Below are 26,366 nucleotides of genomic sequence, written 5' to 3'. Positions count from 1 at the left end.
TCCACTTCCACATTCCCATGAGAGCTGTTTGGTCCTAATATATCATCCATTGGTGGGGGGGGCTCAGCAGTTAAATGCTGGCATTATCTTCTGTTTTTCATTCTGTGCGATCTGAAAGTAAGCGAACTGGACAGACTTAGTTTTAAGTACCATGTGCGTTGCAGCAGTCTGCCACTAAAGAGGGAAGTGGTGTCAGTCAACTGGTTTCCTCACAGTGGTTCAGTACAGATCCATCTGTGGGACGTCTGTGCTGTTCTTCAGGCCATGGAGAAAAGCTTCAGAGTCAGCAAGCTTTGCATTTTGTCCGTGAACATAGCCCTGGTCTCTGTGGCAACCATTGTCACGATGTGGACTATGGCCCTGACAGGAGGAGGCGACGGTGATGATGTCACAGCTCCTTGGGACAGGTAGGACATTGATTCAGCAAACTGTTTGACACTTGAAGGATGATGATACATAATACAGAATGTGCTGAAGGTTATCGTTAGTGCAGACAAATACAAAGATCCAATGTGCCTCGCAGGATGGTGAAGAATGATGCAATACAACATGAATGAGAAATATAATTGGATCAATAAATCCTAATCTAGCTTTATTTAAATCCCTGTAGATGCAGCACACACAGTGATTGGTCATTGAATAACAGCTAAATGGTCTTTTGGTCCTTAGCTTCAGTATTCCTCCATCACTAAGTGAGACAACATGAAGTCAATATTATTTTACTGTGATATCTACTAAGTCTAAAAGACTCAGTCGTCAGTTTATGAGGTACCTATATTTATAACAAAGTGTCATTTGTGGTTTATCTTGTTTACAGATAATATGTACAGCATATACATTCTGTTTCTGCAGTAAGATTATATTTGTGCATACTATTGCACAATATGTATCTTACAATATAATACAATATGGAAATACATTAAGATGTTTGTGTATTTCTTGTGTTAATGCACCTTATTAATCAACACTGAATAATGGAACATTTACTAAGATAATATGACACCATGATCTAAAGTGTAGTTGATTTGATGCGGATGAAAAGCATTTTAAAGTGAATGTAAAATGTAATGTGAGAGAAGAGTGAGGGTCAGTATGATATTTCAGTAAAGCAGCAGTGTGTTACCTGTTTACCAAACACCTGCATTCTGCATCACTGTGTCCTGCTTAGAGGCACAGTGCCAGTTTCTACTGGCAGAAAGCGTTTATATTATTTATACATTATTTGCGTCTGTATTTATTGATAATCTGATTGTGATGCCATTATTTAATAACCCAGAATATGATTTGAACACTAGAAATGATTTATTAGGCAAAATGTTTGTGGAAAATTGAAATTATGTAACTAATCAAACACTCGAGAATGATCAGCCTAATGTGACTGAATGGTGAAATGATGATAAATTGTGTGTTTCTTGCTAAAAGACAGATTTAATTATATCCAAAATAAAAGTTATTGGGCCAAACAACAGACCATGAAAAGTCAAATCTCTGTAATAAATGAGGAAAGTTTGTTGCCCTTTTGTTGTTCAGACCTACAAAAACATTTTAACCAGATGGTGAATCGGAAAACAAATTAAAGTTTACAGTTTAGTATTACTAGAGTTTGATCTGTGGCCTGTCTTCACTCCGGTATGAAACCTCAGTAATGTTGAGATGTCACATCAGTCTGATCAGCTGCAGCGTCCAATCAAATTACTGATATCCAATGAGGGGGCGTGTCGGCAGTTAAAAGACTTTCTGGTAGGCTGTTTCGTGCGTCCTTGCTCATGGCTCCTCAGAGATCCCTCCTCCCGCCTCGATCCTCGATCCTCCCTCCTCGATCCTCGATCCTCCCTCCTCGATCCTCAGAGATCCCTCCTCCCTCCTCCCTCCTCTATCCTCAGAGCAGAAATAAGAGCTTTGGGACGGCCGTCATCATGGCGGACCAGAACTACTTTACGTGAGGATCGAGAAGTGAGAAAATGTCAAATAAGACACTTGGGATGTACTTTAAGAATAAGCAGGAGCACGGCCATCACTGTGACAAAAAACAAGCCATGTTCACTCTGTCTTCACAGTGCTTTCCTATGGTTGAATGAATTATGACTGTTGCTTGGCAATTAAAAAGGTGGACTTTGCTGGATGTTGTTATAGCACAAATACATTCAGTAAATACATCGTTTGATTCCTTTCAGTGACCTTAGAATTTCTCCCCTGCAGCTACCGGCTCCCCACTGATTTGGTCCCTGACTACTACAACGTCACCCTGTGGCCTCGTCTCAGCTGTGACACAAACACTGGCCTCTACATCTTTACAGGTGATTAACGCTGCTTATTTAAAGCAATGCTTGTGGAAGCATTGCTTTCGAGTCTTTAACTGTGGATGTCAGCAACATTTAAACATCTCATTATTTGAATAAAGATTAAGCAATACAGTGTTTCATAGCATGAAACAACATCTCCCATCAGAGAACCTCCACCCCCCAATATTACACCAAAAGCTTGATGGCCGAGCCCACCCAGGAAAAAATACTTTTCATCTTCTTACAGTTTTTATTCATCACTGCAGCTCTGCAGCTTTGCACAAACTAGCAGCGAGAAAGCTATCATGGACGTTGGACCGTTCATGTTCTATGCAGTGCTGCAACAGCAGTACACGTCCCTGTACTTCATTATTACTGCAGTCTTCTTTATTGCTAAGAATCATGCACAACAATGAAGCAGATTGCTGCAGCAGAATGCTACAGGGCCTGTGCCCATGGCCGAGTGCTCGTTATCGCCTCCTCCAGTGTCCATGGACCCCGGATGTGGACTCTGACTGGCTCTGCAGGCCCTGGCTCTCCTCTCAGCTGCTATGACTGAAACTGATTGTTCTGCCTGCTGATACCAGATTTAAAAGCATTGCAGTCATCAAGTCTGGACATGATAGGAAATAAATTACTCTTTGGTTGGCAGATGGAAGGTTGGCAGATTCTCTAACCTTTCTAAGTGCTCCTGTTCAGCGGCCGGGATCACAGCCATTGGTACCGTCCAGCAGAGACAGTGCATCTATGTGCCGTGGGAGCTGCCACGGTTAGATTCTCTTCTTGAATGTACGAGCAGCAGGGTGAAGCGCATGCTGCCCTGACAGTTGGTGTACGTCATGACGTGGAGCAGAGGCGCAAGGAGGTGCTTCAGTACTCTCAGTACAGTGGACACATGTTTTCTTACACTCTGGGGGTCTCTAGACACACCAGGGACACGCCATGACAAGCCCCCATCAAAGTGTTTTTGGGGGGAGTTTTTCCTTATCTGATGCACTGGTCTAGGGACAGAGGTTGTTGTATGCTAAACAGATGTAAAGTACTTTGAGACACATTTGTGAGTTGTGATATTGGGCTGTACAAATCCAATCAAATGTAATTGATGTTGAATGTAATGTCTTTGCTAATGCCATGCGTTCACCAGGCCAATCCACTGTGGAGTTTGAGTGTGTGAAAGAAACAAATATGATCCTGATCCACTCCAACAAACTCAACTACACCAAGCTGGACAACACACACTTTGCCAGGCTCATCGCTGCAGGTACAGTACAGAAACACACACACACACACACACACGCACACACACACACACACACGCACACACACATACACACACACACACACACACACATAAACACACACACACACACATACACACACACACACACACATAAACACACACACACACACACACACGCGCACACACATACACACACACACACACACATAAACACACACACACACACACACGCGCGCGCGCACACACGCACACACACACACACACACACACACACACACACACATAAACACACACACACACACGCGCACACATATACACACACACACAGTGAAAGACTAAAGCCAGCAAGGAAAAGATGAACACAGTCAAGAAGCTCCTCAGTGGCGAGGAAGCAGGTGAGGATGAGATCTGAGATGGAGCTCTGGACATTGTTGGGCTGTCTCTGCTGACACACCTCTTCAGTGGAGGTCAGGAGTGTGACACTGCTCAGCCACACTTGGATAGTTTATTCCAGGTTGGTGGAAATGAGGGTGTGATTGATTGTCGAACCTCAGATCGAGGAGGAGCTATGCTGATTCCGTCCTGGCCCTGGTCCACTCAGTAAAGAATATCAACTCAGTAAAAAAGTAAAAAATCCACAATAACTAAAATATTATATATACAGACAGAACATCCCCCGTGGAGTCCAGACACTGGTGCTGGTGGTGGTGGCTGATGAGGCTGATAGAATGATGAGTTGATGAAGATGATGGATCTGATGAAGACTGGGTGGAGATGGGGAGGTGGAGGGGTGTGTAACAGCAGCATGAACGTACTGAAGGTAGAGAGACCATCATATTTAAAAGACACAGCAGCAAGATGACAGGCCAACGATGTCATTGTGTTGTTGTGCTATTGGATAGAAGAGACCAGCTGATCTAAACAGCTGATATCATGATTGACAGTAAGGAAATAACTACTACGGGCTTAGGCATGCAAGAGTATAGTCTTCCTGACGGAACTTATGCTAGAGCTTCATTTCTACCCTCACACATGGTTATGAGCTTTACTGTAGGTAGTGAGCGCAGGAGTGAGCGCATGGATTCAAGCAGCCAACATGAGTTCCCTTCATAGCGTGGTTTGGCTCAGTCTTAGAGATGAGGTGAGGAGCTCAGACAAATCCAAAGGGAGCTCGGAGAAGATGAATGGACGGATGGATAGAGGGGTGGATGGAAGGCTGGATATTGCCTCATTCAGGCTTGTTGCTTTGAGATTTGACTAATTTTCATCAAAAAACTAAGATATTTTAAAGAAGAAATTTTCTTGTTATTGTCCTTCAACTAAATTTGATGTCACATGCATTCCGGCTCCTTGAAGCAACCTGCAAGTTTCACGCATTTTAAGGTGAATCTGTCATGAATACAGCTTCAAGCATGTCACAAGTAATGAATGTGCAAGACATACTCAGACAAAGTAAAAGAAAATGTTATATTTGGGGGTTATTTTTGCATAATAATCCCATGTCACTTTTTTCCCCATCAATACTTCTTCCCCAGGTGGCGGTTCGGCTCCCAGTATTAAGTCCTCCTGGCTGCAGCCTAAGACCCAGTATCTGGTTATCCAGCTGAATAGTAAATTAACTCACAAACAGAAGTATCAGCTGCACACTGAGTTCAGTGGAGAACTAGCTGATGACTTGGAAGGCTTCTACAGGAGTGAATATGAAGAAGGTGGAGTGCTAAAGTAAGTTCTCTGTTCTGTGTTCCTGATATCTATATTCTGTTTTAGTAAGCTCATTTCAAATCTGTACATTGTGTTGATAGGCACCGTGTTCAGAATGTTTTGCTCATTTTCAGGATTGTTGCCACCTCTCAGATGCATCCAACTCACGCCAGAAAGACCTTCCCGTGTTTTGATGAGCCAGCAATGAAAGCTGTTTTCCATATAACTCTCATCCATCCCCCTGGAACTGTAGCCCTGTCCAATGGGATGGAAACAGGTTAGTGGAGTCCACGTACTGTATATCAAAGCAGAGCTGGATTTGCATAAATCTACCGTTAAAGATTTCAGTCACTATTTTGCATGCAAACAGATATGGAGCGATTAACTCCACAGAGATGTTTCCAGAGAAGTTGGATAACCAGCCATGATCACTTCAGGCAACTACAGCTCGGGCCCAAGACCTCCTGCGGCCCTTAAGGCCGAGGTTACGGTTATATTGGTCACTTCTTGGTAATTTAATAACATGCAAATTCTGGGGTGAATTTGCACCACTAAAATATAATCACTAGATCCTGGGCTACTACCAAATCTCTTCAGTCCGACCTTGTAGATGACAACTGTGTAAATTGAGCTGCACAATCTAATTTATTTAAGTTTTGTTTTATTTTCCTCCAAATTAGACATTAACATTAATGACTTTTCCTAATTTAATAGGAACAACTGGGTAAACATAAAATGAACATGATAATATGTTTTCAGTGTCCTGTACACATGCTGTACCCCTCGGTGTTCTTTGGGGTCTATTTGACTCCAGGCTGTTTTAGCTGTAAAACATATAAGAAATATCAACATTTTACACACATTTGTTTTGGTTGTTTTGGATGATATTGAGGTCACTATAACATGCAATTTTATAATCTTCAAAGAGCTTTAGGGCCCTAACCTAACATAAGCATAACTGTAGTAGTGCGAGAACCACTGATAGTTCACACGACATGGGGGCGGAGCACACACTTGCACAGCAGCCTTCTAAAGCATTTCTCTTGGTGCTCTGTGTTCTCTCTCTCTCTCTCCTCTCTCTCTTCTCTCTCTTTCTGCTCTCTCTCAACTGAAATGAATTGTAAGGAAAGGTTTTCTGTCAATGATGGGTTGTTTCATCTCTTTGACCATGAAAGTGACATAGAGGAGAATGTGTCTGAGACAGAGCATGATGTTGAGGAGGACCCTGATTATGAGGCATCCTCCTCTGATGAGAATGAGACCCTCAGTGTTGACCCTCCTGTTGTCTCTCAACCACCAGCAAACACACTACCTTCCAAACATGGGAAGTTATTATGGTCCGTCTCCCCACTTGAACAACAGGGTAGACTTAGTGCTGCTAATGTCATCAAAATGGTTCCAGGTCCCACCAGATACGCTGTCAGCCATGTCCAAGACATACAATCAGCATTTGAGCTCTTCATAAATCGAAAAGGATATACTTGAGATGACAAATTTAGAGGGGAGATGCATGTATGCGGACAGTTGGTAAGACTTGGATGTGACCCACTTGCAGGCCTACATTGGGTTGCTCATTTTGGCAGGAGTGTACAAGTCAAAAGGCGAAGCAACAGCAAGCCTTTGGGCTGTTGACACTGCAAGGGCAATATTTCCAGCCACCATGTCTCTAAACACATTCCATGTTTTCTCCCGTGTCATACGCTTTGATGACAGAGAAACAAGGCAGAGCCGACGAGAGCGTGACAAACTCGCAGCAATATGGGATGTATGGGACAAGTGGGTTCAGCGATGACCCTTTCTTTACTATCCAGGCCCTCACATGACTGTGGATGAATGTCTGGTTGTGTTTCGTGGGCGCTGTCCATTCAGACAATACTGAAATTGTGTTTGTTTTTCCTGGGGTCAAATTGACCCCGAACATAATACATGTTACTATTCTTTATAACAGAAATTGTTTTTTGTTCCAAATATTATAGATAACAAACATATGTACTTAGAAATAATTTAAAGCCTTTTAAACTATTATTCAGCAGCCTAAACACCAAAGAGAGGCCTCTGAGTGAACTATTCAGAACTGTTTGGGGTATTTCTCCCACATAGCCAACTATTCTGGAGGATTTGTGTGAATGTTTTGGATGATCTGTAAAGGTTAAAGATCCACAATGTATTGGAAGGAGGTGTCAGTCAGAGCTTAACGTTACGGTTACAGACACAAATGAGGAAGACTGGAGGAGAGTAGAGAAGACGGACTGAGCTATGCCAACAGAGACTACCTAGCAGTACGACAGAGGAACATGATAAATGGTTCAGATATCAGAGCAGACTCCTCTCCGGTACTTTTAATCCATTTGGATCATCTACGATAGCAGCGGCAATATTGTGTGTAGAGGTCATCATTGTTGGTCTGGACCCATGCAACAGGCAACAGGGAGAAATGGAATCATTTGATTACCTACAGATGTTTCTGCTATCATCTGAAGGAATTGTGGCTGCGTAACCAGAGTGAAGTGCAGTGGTAAAAGTAGGGGGTGCACATGATAAGTGTAGACACAAGGTGGGAGCAGCGCTCCATCATGTGTACCTGAGTTTTCCACATCGATCACTACTGTACATCAATGCACAGAATGAATTGTGAAGAACAAGAATGACGTCACTTGACTTTGTCTGAAAGGTGTGGCTCCAGGAACCAGACAGAATAGTGACCCCATGTTGAAACAAATAAAGCTGGACAAGTTTAAGAAGACCGAAAACCTGTTATATTGTTATGCTATTTTCCCAATATCATTCAGAAAACTAAAGTTTTCTACTCTATATTGTACTTGAGTTTACAGTACTTGTCTTCCTCCTAATGTTTATTGTACCAAACACCAAGGCTTCCTTGCAAGTGAAAACCTTAATAACAACAACAACTTAATTCTGATTTCTACTGATCTTTACAATCTGTAGACCAGACAACATCCTCGGTCTTTGGACCTTCACACCGGAATAGGAAAAACTCCCCAAAAACACCTTTAACAGGAAATAAAGGAAGAAACCTCAGGAAGAGGTAGCAGTACTAGTAAGACACACATGACTAATAATAATTAGAATCATAGTAGCAGTGGGTGTCAGCAGAAGACACAACCACGGTCCAGTATAACCATGATCCATCAAAACCTGCAAAGCGAGAAAGCACAAAAACTCTGGGAAAGGAGCGCAGCTAGACTGAAAGTGGAAGTTGGTTCCACAGGAGAGGAGCATACTAGCTGAAGGCTTTGACTCCCATCCTACTTTTTGAGACTCTAGGAACCACAAGTAACCCTGCACTCTGGGGGCACAGCTCTCGAGAGGAGTAATAGGGCACTATAAGCTCCTTAAGATATGACGGTGCCAGACCAATCAGGGTTTCTGGATGTTACAGGGAGTCAGTGCAGAGAAGCTAATACAGGAGTAATATGATCTCTTTTCTTAGTTCTTGTTAGTACACGAGCTGCAGCATTCTGGATCAACTGGAGAGATTTCAGAGACTTATTAGAGCAGCCTGATAATAAGGAATCGCAGTAATCTAGTCTAGAGGTAACAAATGCATGAACTAATTTCTCTGCATCGCTTTGAGACAGGATGTGCCTGATTTTTGAAATGTTATGTAGGTGAAAAAAGCATTCCTTGAAGACTGTTTTATCTGAGAGTTAAAAGACATATTCTGATCAAAGGTAACTCAGAGATTCTCTACGGTGGTGCTGGATGCCAGAGCAATGCCTTCTAGAGAACCTACATCATCAGATAACTGATTTCGGTGTTCAGGGCCTAGTACAGAGGTCCCCAACTGGCGGACCGCGGTCCGGATCCGGACCCAGACGCAGTTGCATCCGAACCCAGCATTTCAAACCGATAGATAATTAGGAAATATACGGTACATACTTGAAAGCGGGTTTATACTTTAACCGGCGCAGCTTTTCCAGACGTTACGGCACTTGTTCAGCGGTGCAGGAAACACACCGACCAATGCGTTGTAAATCACATCACGTGATGCAGCTCAGCCAATCAAATATGGGTATTCTGACAAGTTTCCTGATTCGAGTGACATTTACACACACCATGACACACGGGGAGAGACGAGGAAAGAGAAAGAAAAGCAGGAAAATTGCGACGATCAGAGACGTTATCTCACATGACGTTCTCCAACAAGAGAAACATGTTCAGAGAGAATATCATTTTTAAGCAAGGATTGAAAGACTCTTCTATGTTAATTATTCCCACAGGAAGTTAAAACCAGCATTTCTATGTATTATTTATAATCCATCCAGTTAAATTTGAAAACTGAGAATAATAATTTGTTAAAATATAATTGATGTGTACTTTCTTTCTTTGATTTGACAGTTGTTGACTACACAGAGTACTAGACTTCTTGAATATATATATATATATATATATATATATATATATATATATATATATATATATATATATGGCACTAAATAGATATTATTGTAATGTTTCGGACCTTTGCCCGAGGAGATTTTCTCAATCTGGACCTTTTGGAATTTTAGTTGAAGACCCCTGGCCTAGTAGAATAACTTCATGTTCAGCATCAGGAAGTTGTCGGTCAACCAGGTTTTTATATCCTTAAGGTAAGGATTATGTTGCCTAAAGGAAGCATATATATGGTGAATAGAATTGGTACAAGCACATCACTTGGAACTCTGCGACTAACTTTGGCCACATTCACCAGTACAAACTGAGATCCATCTGATGAATGGATCTTAAACCAGCTTAATGCAGTTCCTTTGATGCCCATTAAATGTTCCATTTCATGGTCAATGGTGTTGAATGCAGAAGTAAGATGTAGCAAGACAAGTGCCGAGACAAGTCCTTTGTCTGATGCGATCAGAAGGTCATTGGTATTTCTTACCAGTGCTGTCTCTGTGCTGTGATGCTCTCAGAATCCTAAAGGAACAATCCTCAAATAAACTATTGCTCTGTAAAAAGTCACACAACTGAGAGGAAGGGAAGGTGAGAGAGGTGTTAAATAATATGTTTTACATTTAGGCTACTACTCAGCTAGGTGCATCACCTTACTTGTAAAAAGAGAACACATGTGTAGAGGAAGGAGCAGGCAAAGAGCCACATGAGTGAGCTCTGCTCTGTGTGCTAGCAGAGACACAGAGGGGCTGTCTGACAATCACAGACATAAACCAATGTTCATAAACTCTAATCCTCCTAAAATCCCTTTTCCAAAATGTAACAGTGTTACTTTAATGTACATGCCATTGCTATTTAAATAAATGTATTATTGTTCAGCTGTGTGTTTGTGTCTTTTCAGATATTGTCAACACGACTATCGATGGAGTAGCTGTGACACAGACCAGGTTTGAGCGTACAGAGAAAATGTCCACCTATCTGCTGGCCATGGTCATCTGTGACTACACACAGCTCAATGCTACACAAGGAGACACTCTGGTAACTGTCATGCAGTGGCTCTATAACTGAAATCACAATGGTACTCTAACTAAAGTTACATAAAACCTTCTCACAGCAGACATTATGACCAGTCAAGCATGTGCCTAACACTGATTTCTGCATTGCACTGTATTATCTGCTGTCACTTCTGTTATCAATCCCACCTCTGCTTCTTTGCTGTGACTCGTCAAAGGTTTTGCTGTAAAAAAGGTCCACAAATCTGATTTGGTATCAAGAAAGATTCTATTCTAAGTACAAGACGGACAGATGTCTGACAGGGACGGAAAGACAAACTGATGATGCTCACTGAGAGAACATGCCGGTCAAGTCCAAACGTTTGTGAGTTGGTGGTTCAGGCAAAGTTTAACCTGCATTTCCACCAGGAAATAATTAGAAACAACAAACTAACTGGCACACAGCAACCTCAGACAGGATGGTATTCCAGTGGAAATGCATTTGTTCAAATCAAAAGGAATTTTCTTCTGTGAAGCATGAATGTGTGTGTGTGTGTGTGTGTGTGTGTGTGTGTGTGTGTGCTCAAAGTGATGGACATATCAGACAGACAGCTGACGATCACTGCCAGCCTGATGACTCAATCAGTTGGAGCTGTATCACAACGGTTCTTGATCTTAACAGAGAGGGACTTTGACAATTATAACAAATGTGCTTGAGCTCACAAATAATTTGAGAGTTAAACTGTGAGCACTGCACAGCATAAGAGAGAGATGCTCCTCTTTTACATTGCAGGTCCCACTGCTTGGTATGTCTGTTATTAATATGACTTGTTGCTTGACTGCCATTAACTGTGTTCCAGTAGTCATTGAGCTGTAAGCCATTCCAAATGGTGAGATGGTGACGTCAGAGTTGTGAAAGGGATTTGAGGGCGTGGGAAAGAGGAAGTGACAGAGTAGATTTGTGGGAAAGAGGAAGTGACAGAGTAGATTTGTGGGAAAGAGGAAGTGACAGAGTAGATTTGAAGTGTAGAATTAGCAGCAGAACAACAGGAACTACCACTAGAAGGAAAAGAGGGAAGATATCTTTCTTATTGAATTTGCGGCAAAGCTTCATGTTGCGAGGCAAAGATGTATTTCATTATTAGAGTTGTAGAAATGAATATTTTTATTATCAATATTGTGATGATTATTTTTTGAACCACGATTAATTTTTTTTATTTCTATAAAATGTTTGAAAACGGCCGATCACAAACTTCACAGAGCCCCAAAGGTGTCGTCTGGTTTTGTCTGGTTAAGACACAAATATATTAAATTACTATACAAAACCTCACGTTTCAAGATTTGGCATAGTAGCGTCATGAATATATATGAATAATATACATATGTAAATAAATATTTTGTTTAAGCACAAGTGACAATGTTATATAAATTGGTTTAGTGTCTTTCTCCTGATATCTACTGTACATATTCTTTAGTTTAGCCTGTAATTTTATGAAAATGTCTACACGTCAGTCTCTTAAAAGCTTTATGCATGATAATACTTCATTTACATAACGTTTGCTGTTTTGTGTTCAGATCCGTATCTGGGCTCGCAGGACGGCCATTGAGCAGGGACAGGGGAGCTATGCTCTCAATGTGACTGGACCCATACTGGACTTCTTCCAGTCGTACTATAACGTGTCCTACCCTCTCAGCAAAGCAGGTGAGTCTGCATCTATCGTCTACTTTCCAGGACCAAAATGGGCATTTTCAATTATCGATTTTATTTCTATTTCTTGCTTAATATGAGGGGGTTATTTTAAAATAACTGCAAATTACTTTAATGTTCTGTACTAATTAGCAAGAGTTGCTTACCTAAACTAAGATAGTGAACATGGTAGACATTTCTGCCTAACATCAGCACGTCAATACCGCCATCGTGAGCATGTCAGCTCAGGACTACCGATCAAGTACAGCCTCACAGAGCCCAGACAGGACGAAGAGTTAGGAGCAGACAAACACGTGAGATCTATGTTGAAGCTGCAGCGGGCCTCACATGCATGAAACAAGCAAATGTCCACCGTGTTTTCCATCGTTTGACTTTTGGTGCTGTGCTCTTACAATTGGCACCTGACTGGAGAATTACTGCCTGTATATCTTGATGCGTGCAACTCCTAACATTCACACAATACTAGTGGGTTGGTACAAAGATTATTTTGCATGTTCTTTTGCTGATTTTCAGGAGATTCTTTTATAATGTGCACTACATTTGGATGGAAACTTGACTTGGTTGAGGAAGCTGATCACTGTTGGGTATACACTGCACTACATCCTTGTTCAACAATAAGGCCTGACATGTAAGAAGAGAGCAGGCTTTCTTTTGCTGAGATCTCATCCATTTCATATTTTAAATATCCTGCTGCTCAGAACAGGAGATATGATAGGATATGCTGAGGTATCTCACATTGCAGGATGTTCCTCAACTCAAATGACAAAAAACAAACCTATTTCCCTGAGATCTCTGCTGCCATCCCAGGACAAAGGGGTTGATGGAATACTGCTGCTCGGCTCTCCCTGGATAGCTTGGTAACACTAGAGGGAAGTTAGGAAATGCTTTTTGTAAAATGAAGGGATGAACCACATTTCTAGGGTTGTGGCGTATATTGGCGTGACTTTAAATCCAGTTCCTTTAATCTACATTCAACCTGGTCTCTACAGATCAAATTGCTCTGCCAGACTTCTATTTTGGTGCGATGGAGAATTGGGGTTTGGTGACATACAGAGAAACCAACCTTCTCTATGACCCAGTGACCTCCTCCAGCAGGAATAAAGAGACCACTGCCACCATTATTGCTCATGAACTAGCACACATGGTGAATAGATTTCCTTTTGAATTGTATCTATTGATTGATTTACTCATTAAGTAGTCAACACTGATGTCATCTCTGGTGCAGTGGTTTGGTAACCTGGTTACTCTGCGCTGGTGGAATGAGGTCTGGCTGAACGAGGGCTTTGCGTCGTATGTGTCTTACCTGGGAGCAGACCATGCTGAGCCTGCATGGGATGTGGTGAGAACACAATGCTCCGTTGACACTAGCTAGCCTACATACGTACATTTCTGTCATCACCCTTGCACATCATATGACATCTTAATACATTTCTGTTTGTCTGTTTGCTCCAGAAAGACTTGATCATACTAGATGACGTCCACAAGGTGTTTGCAGTCGATGCCTTGACCTCCTCTCATCCCCTGTCTTCTGAAGAAGACAGTATTATCTTGCCAGGCCAAATCAGTGAGCAGTTTGATGTCATCTCATATAGCAAGGTACACAGACATCAGAAAAAGATTTGTATGTCATGTATTACAGCATAAACACGTCCACAGTGCCTTTCACAGGTTGCTGTACATAGTATTGTATATATTATGCTGTACAAGAGAAGATACTTGTTGCTCTTGTAAACTGATGTATCGTCTGTGGCTCCTCAGGGTGCAGCAGTGCTGAGGATGCTGTCCGATTTTCTCTCAGAGCCGGTCTTTGTCCAGGGACTCAGCGTACGTTTGTCTGTATTTTTGTTGGCTTAACATGATAAAATGGGGCGGCTGTGTGTTCGTGGGTGAGCGGGTTGTCTTTAACCACAACCACAGATTGAGTTGTTCCTTTGTCTTCAGAGATACCTCCAACACTTTGCCTACAGTAACACAGTAGGGAATGACTTGTGGCATCATCTACAAATGGTAAGATGGAAGTCTTTTTATTATTTTGCAAAATGTTATTTGAAGTTTACACATTTTTTATTACAATTAGCTGCAATGGCAACATGTGGTGCTTTCTTGTAGTATTGTGTGCCCATTGGCTTTGGCGTAGAATATTCAACTTGTGTTAATAACCTTTTATCAAGAAAACATGTCGAAAGACAGAACTGTATTGTCTGCGTGTATTGTCATATGATTTTCAAATCCCTCCGGGTGTATTCCGCAGATTGAACGGAGCTTTCTGACACCAAAGGCCGGAGAGCTAATTCACTTAATTTGCAAACCATTCACAAATTGACTCTGTAGTCTTACAAAACTCATCTTACATCACTGACTTACTATAGTGCGTCTTTACCCATTAATTATGCAAGCTTGACATTTACAAAATCTCTAAATTTGAAACATCTAAGTTTATAAAAACGATGTTTAGATACAGTAGATTCATGATAACTAACTCTGTTTACAATCATGTTAGTTTCCTGCCATATAAACTGGATGTTGATTGTCCTGCAACTTTTCTCTCAACCACAGCTCAGACCACCACAGGGGGGAGAATGTCCGCCCCCCTACCTTGTCTCTCACCCAGAACACTGATTAGTGCTGGAATGTTGAGTTTAATCCATGTATTTATTATGCATATGGACACATCCATGTATATCTACATAGGTCTGTGTCATAATAACAATGTCTGTCTATAAACAGGATAAACAATGTGTTCACATACTGTGTAATTTTAAGTCATTGTATATTTTATTAACAACAGATGTTCTGGTCACACTCATGTGCATTTGGGCCTTTAAAGAATTGAAGTGTGTTGTATTTGACATATTTGTTTATGTAATATAAATACCTTAAACTAAATACATGGAAGTGTTTAATGTTTCCTGTCATCTTTGTCAACAGGCAGTGGAAACAAATGATGTTTCACTACCTGGTCCGGTTTGTACGATCATGGACCGCTGGGTGCTCCAGATGGGCTTCCCAGTGGTGACCCTAGATACCACCACAGGACAGGTATCCCAGAAGCACTTCCTGCTGGATCCAGAGTCCAACATCACAGTTCAATCACCTTACAAGTATGCAACACTGGCTACAACGTTTCACTGCAACATATTTGCAAGGATTATATTTTCCTCACGAGTTACTTCACTTCAAGTGACTCAAAGTTGCATTATTCTTCAAACCTAAATGCATTTTGATAATGTACTGTATGTGGCAGTAATTGAGAATGAATCAGAATGTATTGCCTTCCCTAGCTTTGAGTGGCTGATCCCTGTTAGGTGGATGAAGAGCGGCGAGGTAAAGAGAGATATCTGGTGGCTGCTGGAAAAAGAAGGTGTGTAATAATATGCTAGCAATCCACACAACTCATATTGACTGATACAGCCGGTTACACAGTTTGCACATGATGTGACAGTGATATGTATTAATACATAATGCCTTTGTTCAATGACGTTATTTAATGTTTTTAATGTTTTACTGGTTCTGTTCTCTTCTCAGCGGTAAACTTGGAGATGAAGAGAGGTGGTTTGTGGGTTCTGGCCAACATCAATGTAACCGGGTACTACCGGGTAAACTATGACCTGGGGAACTGGGAGAGGCTCTTAGCTCAGCTTCATTCAGAGCACCAGGTACAGTCAGGCTGCTCCGACACATTCCACACGCTGACACTTGTTTATCCTGTCTTTGTTTTCATTCTCTCTTCCATTACTTTGTTGAGTGTTTTCATAATGTTCATCATATTTGACACATACACTCTGTTGTGCAGGTGATACCGGTGATAAACAGAGCCCAGCTTGTGGATGATGCTTTCAATCTGGCCAGGTATGTCACTTTGTCCAACCCATCTCCATGCTCGGTCTCATTAGAGTCGAAGAGTTAGAACCCAAGTCAAATCAAGACACATATTTCTTACTACTTGTTGCCATTGTGAATAACAGAAAGGCCTGCCATCAGTATACCTGCCTACAAAAGGAAACTGTTATGAATATGGGCTAAGCATTTAAATATGAAATCCCACAATAACCATCTAGCTATTCAGTGTGTAACCAGTGGGGCTGAAGTGATTTCTTTATGTCAGGGTGCTAGATGACAGATGATTGGGTCAGTACAATCAAAAGGGTGGATCCCCTTCAAACAACCTGGAAACAGTTAACACATTACATATAGATCTGTCTTCTGGTGATGTTTCTGTGGCAGACTACAACCCAAAAGCACAACCCAGAGAGCAGTCAATGTCAAAATAAGTTCTGTTTATGAGTCGAAAGGACAGCAGGGGTTAAAGGCACGAGATCGAGCAGCACAGGCAAACTGATCTAACAGAGGACAGGCAAGGTAGTCCATACCACTGCAAGTCTTAGTGCTCCATTCCAATTCATCTAACTTGTTGTTTGGCATTATTTTCTAAATGTAAAATATCAGACTTGTGTGAAGTGGCATCACACGCAGCACGCTGTGGCTCAGGAGTGTGAGCGGGTCTTCTGTTCACCAGGAGCTCGTTGGTCCTGAAATCTGAAATGACCTGAGAGATAGTGATGATGGCAGGAATACAGGACAGATGAAAGAAACTCCAATATGAGTTGTGACACTTTTAGGTTATGACATATAACATAACTGTTCTTCACTTCCCCAGAGCGGTTCTTAACAAGGCTACAAGCAGCAGCAACCGGCCTGTTATAGACAGACAGCCAAGCAGCAATACCGAGCACATCAAAGTGCTCAATAAGTCCATGGCAGATCCATCACTAGTTTTTGATATTTCTTTTGGAATATCCTGATAGAGTCCTGATAGTGGAGCAAGAGGAAGGGTCCATGAGGGTTTATTCCAGGACTGAATGTGATGCCGTATTTAAGGGTCAATTACCAAAAGACAGAAACAAAACAAAACCTTTTCACCTCCATCGTGTTACGGTGCAGGCCGTCAGCTCATAGACTCATGGTCCCAATGTAACATTATATCATCTAAACCACACACATCTCATCTCTCTGCAGGGCTCAGATGGTCTCCACTACTCTTGCTCTGAACACAACCCTCTACCTGTCTGTGGAGGCAGAGTACATGCCCTGGCAGTCTGCTCTGGATAATCTGGGCTATTACTACCTCATGCTGGACCGCACTGAAGTCTATCAGCCTATGCAGGTACACTACACTATCTGTGTATACCAGTGGCAAAGATTCTTCAATGTTTAGCTCACTTACAACATGTTCATTTACACCACCGTGGTGAGTCTGTATGGAGGCAGGAACCAGCATCTGTTACTCATGTCTGTGATGCTTCTAGGACTACATAAAGAAGCTGGTGACGCCTCTCTTCCTGTACTTCAAAAGCATTACATCAGACTGGACCCTTGTTCCTGACAGACACACTGACCAGTGAGTATACTCACCTGGATACAAAAGTATATGCGTGAACAATATACTGTACGTATATGTACTAAAGCGCTAATGGCTAATGGTGAATGTATTGATCTGGGAAATGAGACTGTGCCTACAGCTCCTGTACATGAGTTTTGTAAAAATAATGAAACCATAATTTACCAGCCGCTACATGTTGGATGTACTGTAGGCCCGCAGACCCCTGGTCCACATTCACCAAGGGGCCATAAAGGAGCCCATAAGATCACACACTGTTTTCCTTTTTTTACCTTGAGTTTAATTTGACTGTTTTTATTTTTTACACATTAAATAAAAAAATATTTAATAACAATTATCCTGAGAGGAAAAAATATTTAAAACAAATGTGATTTGACATAATGCAGCGGGCTATGCATTCTGTCTGGTCCCTTCAATGGGCCCCTGGCCTTAGTTTTGCTTTGCTGTTTCGATGGACTTGGTAAATTAGTCTCTTGAGTTAATTTTTAAAACACATTTTGAGAATATGTTTGATGTACAACCTCTGCAGTTGCTTCATGTCCTTCATGGCCATCTGTCCCAGCTGCTTGATCTGTTCCGTGCATGTGCTGGCATGGTTCCCCAGAATGCCTTGCGGGTAGACCCGCCTCTACGATGCTAACTGCCACTCCGAAACTAGACAGGCCGGAGAGGAGAGACTGAGCCACAGCAGCTCAGGTTCATGATCCCGAAGTCTGAAGGGAGGCTACCCGTCCGACAACGGGTGTTTTTATTTTTAGCAAGGGCCTGCAGAGCATGTTGGAGAAGCAGAGGGAGGGCAGGATGTGTCCATGCTTGCTATCGGCCGGCCTCCGATGTCCACGCACCACTGGATGTCCAGTGTCCAACATGTTCTGTGGGCCCTGCCTCTCCAGCCCCAGCAGAGCCTCCAGACTTATACAAACAACCAAGAGTTTCATTTAGACTTATCTATCAGACACACTTGTAATAATATTGATATGCATTATTATTATTGTACACATTCCCATATTTTTATATTTATTAGAGGCTACCATGTCATTATTATTATTATTATCAATAATTTACAATGGTGTTAAACTGACAATATTCTACAAAGTTGATTTCTCGCCTCAAAAATGATCAGAAATGAATGTAATGATATATAACAATTGTAATTAGCCTTCCTTCTGACTATGGCAGGTCTATAAGCATTATAGCTAGGCTAACGTTAGCGTATTTCAGCCTGTTGCCAATCAGAGGCAGACTAGTGATGAGTCTACCCACAAGGCACGCTGGATAGGTGCTCCGGTATACGTGCGGAACAGATGTGGGGCAGCTGGGATGGATCAGGTACCGAAAAAGTATATTTAATATATTTTGTAATCCAGAGGCAGGAAATGGAGGGAGAGAGAGAGAGAGAGAGAGAGAGAGAGAGAGAGAGAGAGAGAGAGAGAGCAAAAGTCAGTCAGACTCAATCAGTGTCTTGATAACCAACCGTCGAGCCCCGAACCACTTAAAATGTATTGACATTTAAAGCAGACTGGGTCTTCTTCATCTTCTTCATCAGACCTGGAGCAGCAGGGGGACGTACATTTAACACTTTGGTCATACTTGACAACTTTGTTTTTTCTGTAGCACCTTATCATGTTTTAACATGTTTGTCTGTCTCTGCAGGTATAACCAGGTCAATGCCATCCGTATGGCCTGCAGGACTGGAGTAACAGAATGCCAGAACCTGACCACCACATGGTTCAAACAATGGATGGAGACCCCTCAACACAATCTGTTGGTCTATTTTATAGGTCATTTGATCATGGCCCTTTCTTTTAAAAGTCAAATTTTTGGTTAACTCCAGCTCTCTTGTCAGGATCCATCCCAACCTGCGTTCAGCAGTGTACTGCAGTGCCATGGCAGCTGGTGATGAGGCAGAGTGGGAGTTCGGCTGGTCACAGTTCAAGAATGCTACTGTAGCCAGTGAGGCCAGCAAGCTCATGTCTGCACTGGCCTGTAGCAACAATACACAACTGTTGCAAAGGTGTGTATCCTCCCATCCTCTTCAAGATGAAGAAGACATTGCAGTCATAATCATGAGTCCCAGAGCACAGACAGCGCTTTGGTCCTAATCACACCTACAGCGTGTCTCAGTCAGCTTCAGCAGGAGTCAGTGAGAGAGCTTAACTAGCTGCGATGATACAGGCTTCGGCCTGAGCCAGCTACAGATGTTTGTGCACCCACTCACACTGTAGCCACAACCTACAGTTATGTCTACTACATAATGCATAATACAATGTCAAAATACAGCTACGCCTTGCTCTACGGATCATGCTAAACGTATTGCGAGGTAATGCAAAAGAAATAACTCCCCCCATCATCTCTCAGGGGTCCATTGAGAGGATGTAAAAGTATCGGCTACTTTCCTGATATCTGCATCTGCTGAGTGATGAGGACTTGTAGTATGTTTACAGTGTCACCAGGTTTAAGGGGTTTATATATAGATAAGTCTCAAGTCTCTTATGGATTCAATAGACGTTCTAGCATCTGCTGAATGACATCCTCTCTGCTTATGAGTCAGCATTGATCAGTTGTTTGCTACATGATCTCTTTAAACAGGCTATTGCAATACAATATGAAAAAAACACATTGAAAAACGTTCCTAGTAAATAAGTGTATTCTGTATTTAAAGGTACTCCCAGTAACAGGAAAGTATTGTTAGGCATGCAATAATAAGTACAACCGTGTAGTGTGATTACACAGTGATGTCCTCCCAATGAACACTTCCTTTCAGCCTCTCAAACACAGAGATGCTCACAAAGTCTCAAGTCACTGTGTGTGCGACTTAAGTTCGACTTGAGTCCAAGACCCAAGTTCAACTTCCTCTCTGTCATCAGCGTACGCTTGAGAACAGTGTTGTTTACAATGTGGCAGCATGATGTAAATGGAGAGTTTTGTTTCTTCACACTTTGTCCTGACCCTTTGTGTGCACAATGCCTCTCCACCATTCCAAATGATCAATTCAGATCAAGAGCCAACCGTGTCAAACGCGAAATTCAAATCAAAGAGGGTTAAAACAGAACAGCATCCTCCGTCACTTCAATCATTGCCGTTTCACTCATATGAAAGCCAAATTGGATTTTTTTCAAAAATACTATTGTTTTACATAAAAGATATTAATTTATTATAAACATTTTTTTTAGGAAATCCTAAGCCCAAAGTTATATAAAACCAACAGAATGAGAGTGGGACTGTTCAGCTGGAGAGAGAAGAGTTAATACTGGAAAGAACTGTCATGCCTGTCTCTTCTGTTCACAGGTTTCTGTCTTATACTCTGAACTCAGCTATGATCCGTAAACAGGACGCCACCTCTGTCATCACATCTGTCGCCAGCAACAGAGTGGGACAGAGTCTGGCATGGGACTTTGTCAGGGAACAGTGGGAATATATGTTCACAGAGTGAGTACTACACTTATAAAGATGTATGTGTATATGTGAGAAGAGATAGAATGATAACATCTTAGTTAGCTTTAAACATGATATTAGATTCCATCTTAGTAATAATGTATCCATGAAAGTGATTGGTAAACTAAGCACTCGGTACTTGAGTATCTCACTCTGCAACTGGTTATTAGAAAGCACAACACAAACAGAGCCCAGGCAGTTCGGATTGGCCTGAGCACAGAGCCCTGGGGGGCTCTGTGCTCAGCCCCCCCCCCTGTCCTGTACACCCACGACTGCTACCCCAGACATGTAGAGAACTCTGTTGTGAAGTTTGCAGATGACACTACCATCATCGGCCGTATTAAAAACATTAATGAGACTTCATATAGAGAGGACAACAATCTTCAGAGTGGTGCTCAGAGAACAACCTGGGAAAACGCACACCCCTCTCTACATCAATGGAGCTGAGGGGCAGCAAGTCACCAGCTTTAAGTTCATCTCATACAACCTGACATGGTCCTCACACACCTCCATCCTGCTGAAGAAAACTCATAAACGGCTGTATTTCTTAAAGACTGAATTCCTGTGCCAAGTTCTAAATCACATTAGTAACAATAGTAGCCGTAGGATTATTATAAAGTAGCTGGATCAATTTAATAAAGTGTGTCCCCAATCCAAATCTTTCCAATACTCCCCACAGATACTCCCATTCAACCCCATCAAAAGCTCTTTCAGCATCCAAGCTAAGGACAGCACTTAAGTACGCGATACCTTCCGCAGCATGAAAAATATGCAGACGACGGCACATATTATCAGAAGCCAATCATGACTTAATAGAGCCAGTCTGGTTACAGTGAACCAATCCGGTCATATGTGGTTCAAGACGGGATGTCAGAATGCAGAGAAACACTTTAATCTTGGTGGTGAGAATGAACAGCGGTCTGTAGTTGCTACATAGGGTCGGATCTTTGCTGGGTTTAGGGAATACAGATAATAAAGCTAAGTTAATGTCTTATAAAAAACAACCTTTTTCAATAGAACAGTTAATCATATTCAATAGAATCTGACCTGACAAATCCCAAAAAGTGAAGTAAAGTTCAGGGGGATACCCCATCCCGGTGATTTTCCCCTTTTCATCTCTACAATGGCATCTTTAAGTTCAGTCAGAGGGATGTGGACCCCTGAATCATTGCACTCATCCAAAGAGAGAGTCTGAAGTGTCACTTTTTGTAAAAAGTTATCACAATTTGCTTTGTCAAAGTGAACTTCAGAAACATACAGTTTAGAGTAAAATTAATGAAATTCTGAATTTATCTCTTTAGGGTCCGACAACATTTTCAGGCCAGAGTCAACAGATATAATACGAGCAGACCTCTCATCCTTATGGAGGTTTAAAGCCAACAGGTGGTCTGGATCCACTGAAGTAATAGTTTCTTAGATCTGTGAATCAAAAATTCTGCTCTCACTCTTAAGAGGGAGTTTAATTTAAATTGAATGGATTTCATTTGTTTTTATTTATCATTTGAAAAGCCAGTATTTTGCTGTTCATGCTCCAACAATGTTAGAGTAGTCTCATAATCACCACTTTGGCCTTGTCTAGTTTTATTGATATAAACAGTAAAGGCTTCTCTGAAATAGGTGCAAAACTCATTGTTTCTCAGTAACGTTACATTAATAAAGCTCCATCTTGTAGCTCTTGTGGAAGTACATGCAGAGGTTAACGAACAGGGGAGAATATTAACGTAATCAATTTGAGAAGATGCATTTGAACTAGCCAACAGATAGAGTAAAGTGAAAACCATATTGTCTGGATGTAGGGTTGATATACATCTGTAAAACTAAAATCAGACATGAGACCCTGAAATGCAGACATGGTACGTTTACGTGAGTGTTGGTTTGAATCACCAGGTCGAGTGTTGAGTCCTGTAGCATTCATATCGACGCCAATTACAACTGAAAAACCTTCCAACGTGCAGCACAAAAGTACTGATGATCAAAAGAAAACACATAAATAAGGAATGGTCCAGGTAGGCCGGTCTTATTAAGGTCACAAAGGGTAAGGACACGGACAGTGATGTCATATTGATAAACATTCAGGACCTTATCCAGCGTTCCTTGGTTCGGTTACGGTTGATGAGTTCCTCAGCCTCCGTGTGGGTCTGGAACAGATGAGCCTCTGTCAGTTTGAGTTTTGCAAGATAAACCAAAAAGCTGCTGACGCCCTGCATGCTTCCTGGCTGTTTCCATAACCTGTGCATATTCCTCTCGTCGTTTGGCAGTAACATTGCTGTAATCAGCAGCAAAGCATATTTGCTTGCCAGCGACAGTGACAGGGCTGCTCCTGGAGTCCTTGAGAAGTCTGTCTCTGTGGGTGAAAGTACAGGGAGGTCCTGAGTGATGTTCTGTACCAATCCGCTCAGCTCTCATCACCTCGTATTTCACATTAGCAAGAGTTGGAAACCACTTTAGTAGAGATGAGATAAATGCAGTTGGATCACTTTCCTCCCTTTCCTCCGGCAGGTTTATTAGCCGTATATTGAAACAGCATGAGCGATACTGGTGTTGAGGTAGCTTCCATACTGTACGTTTCTCATATAGTGTCCTCTGTTAATAATGCTAAAGAGATCAAAAAGTCTTAAGCAGCCATCTTCTTTGCAGTGTCACATGACTCATCACATGTTAATTAGCATCCTGGTGAATGCTGCTTTCTGTTTATAATGTAGCTGCGTTCACAGCTGTTCAACAGATCGCGTGTTATTTGTCACGTTTGGTAATGTTGTTTCTGTTCCTGTTGTCGTGACAAAAGGAGTTCCCCAAGTGTCTATTTTGGGGCTTCTACTTTCTCTAATGAATAATGAATAGTGACCGGATGAAAGACTCAACAGTCCACGTGTATGCTGATGATACAGTCCTGTATCAGTCCTGCTCCTTCTAGTGAGACTCACAGTCTGATTTGAACCCGTTGCAGAAAACCTTTATTGGTTTTTGAATGCAAACAAACGGCTACACTATTTTCAACCAGTTATACAATGGCTCCTTCCCTCTCTATCAGCATCCTTAAAGGTGTTGGTATTGAGTATGTTAATACATATACATACATATATGGGCATTTGGTTGGAAATAAATCTTAATTTAAGTATCACATTGGAACTCTAACAAACTCAAGTTCACAGTTTCTTTCTTTATAGATTAATGTCATGTTTCTCTTCACCTCACATAAGCGCCTGCTTACAGGTTTATTCCTGTCTCAGCTCGACTGTGCTCATACCATTTACAGATGTATAAATGCATGACAAAATATTAGTCAAATAAAAAATAAATAATTGTTGGTGTAGCTACTCTTTCACCGTTATTGCTGCTACAACAAAGGTTGCTTGGAACTTACTTTGTTTTGCCCGTAGGACATCATGGACCTTCACAGAGGACACTTTCTCCAAAAGGGAGGTCCTGGTTGAGATGGGAGGATGTGACCAATATGTTTAGATGCACTATGAACTATTATCTGTAAGGCATTCATTACTCAGACTCCTAAACCGAACGGTGACAGAGAAAGTTCACTCAAAGGTAACATCTCTGCTCCGCCAGTTTTGGGATTTTATAAACATTATATTCTCTGTTAAGTTTATCAGAGATTAAATTTGAACTCTTTCAGTTGTTTTCTCCAAAAGTTTATCATCATCCCTTTAGATTAGCTAAAGAGTTTTGCTGCACCACTAGAGTGTCTTGTTCAAGCTGAAACAGCTGCTGTAGTTCAGCATCATATCACTTCTTGTTTGAGTTGAATACACTTGTTTTTTCCAGATATGGCGTGGGCTCTTTCTCCTTTGCCTCTTTGATCAGCGGAGTCACTGCTCGGTTCTCTACACCTGCTGAACTACAACAGGTACGCCCTCACTAAGGAAGTAACCTTATTAACATCAAACTGTTGTCAGAACTTTCTCTTGTTTCCTGTGTAAGCTGGAGGAGTTTGAGGAGAAGCACAGAGCAGCAGGGTTTGGATCCGCCACCCTGGCTGTGGAGCAGGCCTTGGAGAGGACCAGAGCTAACATCAACTGGCTGCAACAGAACAAACGGGAGATCTTGGACTGGTTCAAAAGTCAGACTGGACATTAGATTCACTAACAGGCAGAGTGAGAGAGCTGGGAGCAGCGACTCATCCCACATAGGAAGAGATTCTCTGTATGTTTGATTAAAAGCTGCCAGAGTTAGAGGGATCAGGTCAGAAAGACATAAAGAAGGAATATTATCGAGTACAGTTGAGCAGCTATATTTCTATAGTAACAGTCAGATGTCACTCAAATGAACCTGGTTTGCATGAGGCAGTAAAAAAGCTGTTATTACCAAACATACCAAGCGCTTTGTGCACAAGATAGCCAAGTCCAAGTCCTCCCAGAACGCCTCCGAGATGGAGTTCATCAAGGAGAAGTTCATAGAGTAACATACTGCAATGTAATGCATAGATTTAACTTTATAACCACTTGGAACCTGCTATGAATGTAATCATTGAAATGCCATCGTAACAATGGTTAACATGTGACTTAAGACCTTCAGTCAAATGTAGCTAGTTTGAACTCCTCGACATGTTCTGATCTGCACACACACATAAGCAGCTTATGGGCTATGTAGCTGTTGCAACAAGATGTTTTAATACACCTCCATTAAATCCTCAACCTCTCTGCAGATTCTATGTTTCTCACCAAGAGAGTTGTAACATTTTGAATGTTTCAGATTTGCATTCAATTATGTATTTCCTTTGATTGTTATGCAACAAATCACTGATTGCAATGTTTATTTGTACATGATTGTAAGCTGTGTTCTTCACCTCCAGATAAAGACTTGGCTGATGAGAAAGATTACTTACAGTCATCTGACTGCTGGTGTGTTTCCTCCTCAGGTGGACCTATTGTTAGCCAGGTCCCAGATCTCACAATAGTCACGGCCCCACAAATAAAACCCAGTTGTAACAAATCATAGTTTTACGTTAACACCAATGTTGTGGTTGTTGAGACACTTTGTCCAACCTCCACCAATCATGTGGAGGCTGAAGTCAGACATAACTCTAAAGGTTTCTTTTGTTTCTCTCAAAGCATGTGTCACCCATGTTCAGTCCACATGTCTGTTCATCCTGCTGGGATGTGGTGTTGTGTTCCATTCAGGCTTTTTGGTTCGATATATATTTTTTGATTATTGAAAAAAATATATTTTAGATATTTTATTGATTTTTATGTGC

At 41.7% G+C, this 26,366-nt stretch overlaps 1 protein-coding gene across 1 annotated transcript; it reads left to right on the top strand.

Moving 5' to 3' along the window:
* Window positions 1-25,992, top strand: LOC116394765 (aminopeptidase N-like). Its single transcript, XM_031868063.1, has 23 exons — window positions 1-407; window positions 2,200-2,297; window positions 3,427-3,543; window positions 5,058-5,244; window positions 5,358-5,500; window positions 10,526-10,662; window positions 12,192-12,318; window positions 13,314-13,468; window positions 13,550-13,663; window positions 13,777-13,920; window positions 14,083-14,148; window positions 14,266-14,331; window positions 15,253-15,425; window positions 15,606-15,685; window positions 15,850-15,980; window positions 16,118-16,173; window positions 17,341-17,488; window positions 17,631-17,722; window positions 19,376-19,486; window positions 19,569-19,736; window positions 21,011-21,151; window positions 24,938-25,019; window positions 25,094-25,992. The coding sequence occupies exons 1-23, from the start codon at window positions 265-267 to the stop codon at window positions 25,247-25,249; spliced, it is 2,835 nt and encodes a 944-aa protein (XP_031723923.1). The 5' UTR covers window positions 1-264; the 3' UTR covers window positions 25,250-25,992.
* The last annotated feature ends 374 nt before the right edge of the window (window positions 25,993-26,366 follow it).

Source organism: Anarrhichthys ocellatus, unplaced genomic scaffold (assembly GCF_004355925.1).
Source record: "Anarrhichthys ocellatus isolate YVR2014 unplaced genomic scaffold, GSC_Weel_1.0 scaffold41, whole genome shotgun sequence".
NCBI classification, from domain to species: Eukaryota; Metazoa; Chordata; class Actinopteri; order Perciformes; family Anarhichadidae; genus Anarrhichthys; species Anarrhichthys ocellatus.
This window is presented reverse-complemented; position numbering and strand designations above follow the sequence as displayed.

What these genes read in the sequence shown, in the direction of transcription:
- LOC116394765 (XM_031868063.1), top strand. Translation starts at nt 265, where the DNA reads ATGGAGAAAAGCTTCAGAGTCAGCAAGCTTTGCATTTTGTCCGTGAAC. An exon ending in TGGCCTCTACATCTTTACAG is followed by an intron (nt 2,298 to 3,426) that starts GTGATTAACGCT and finishes TGCGTTCACCAG; the next exon opens with GCCAATCCACTGTGGAGTTT. An exon ending in AAGTCTATCAGCCTATGCAG is followed by an intron (nt 17,489 to 17,630) that starts GTACACTACACT and finishes TGATGCTTCTAG; the next exon opens with GACTACATAAAGAAGCTGGT.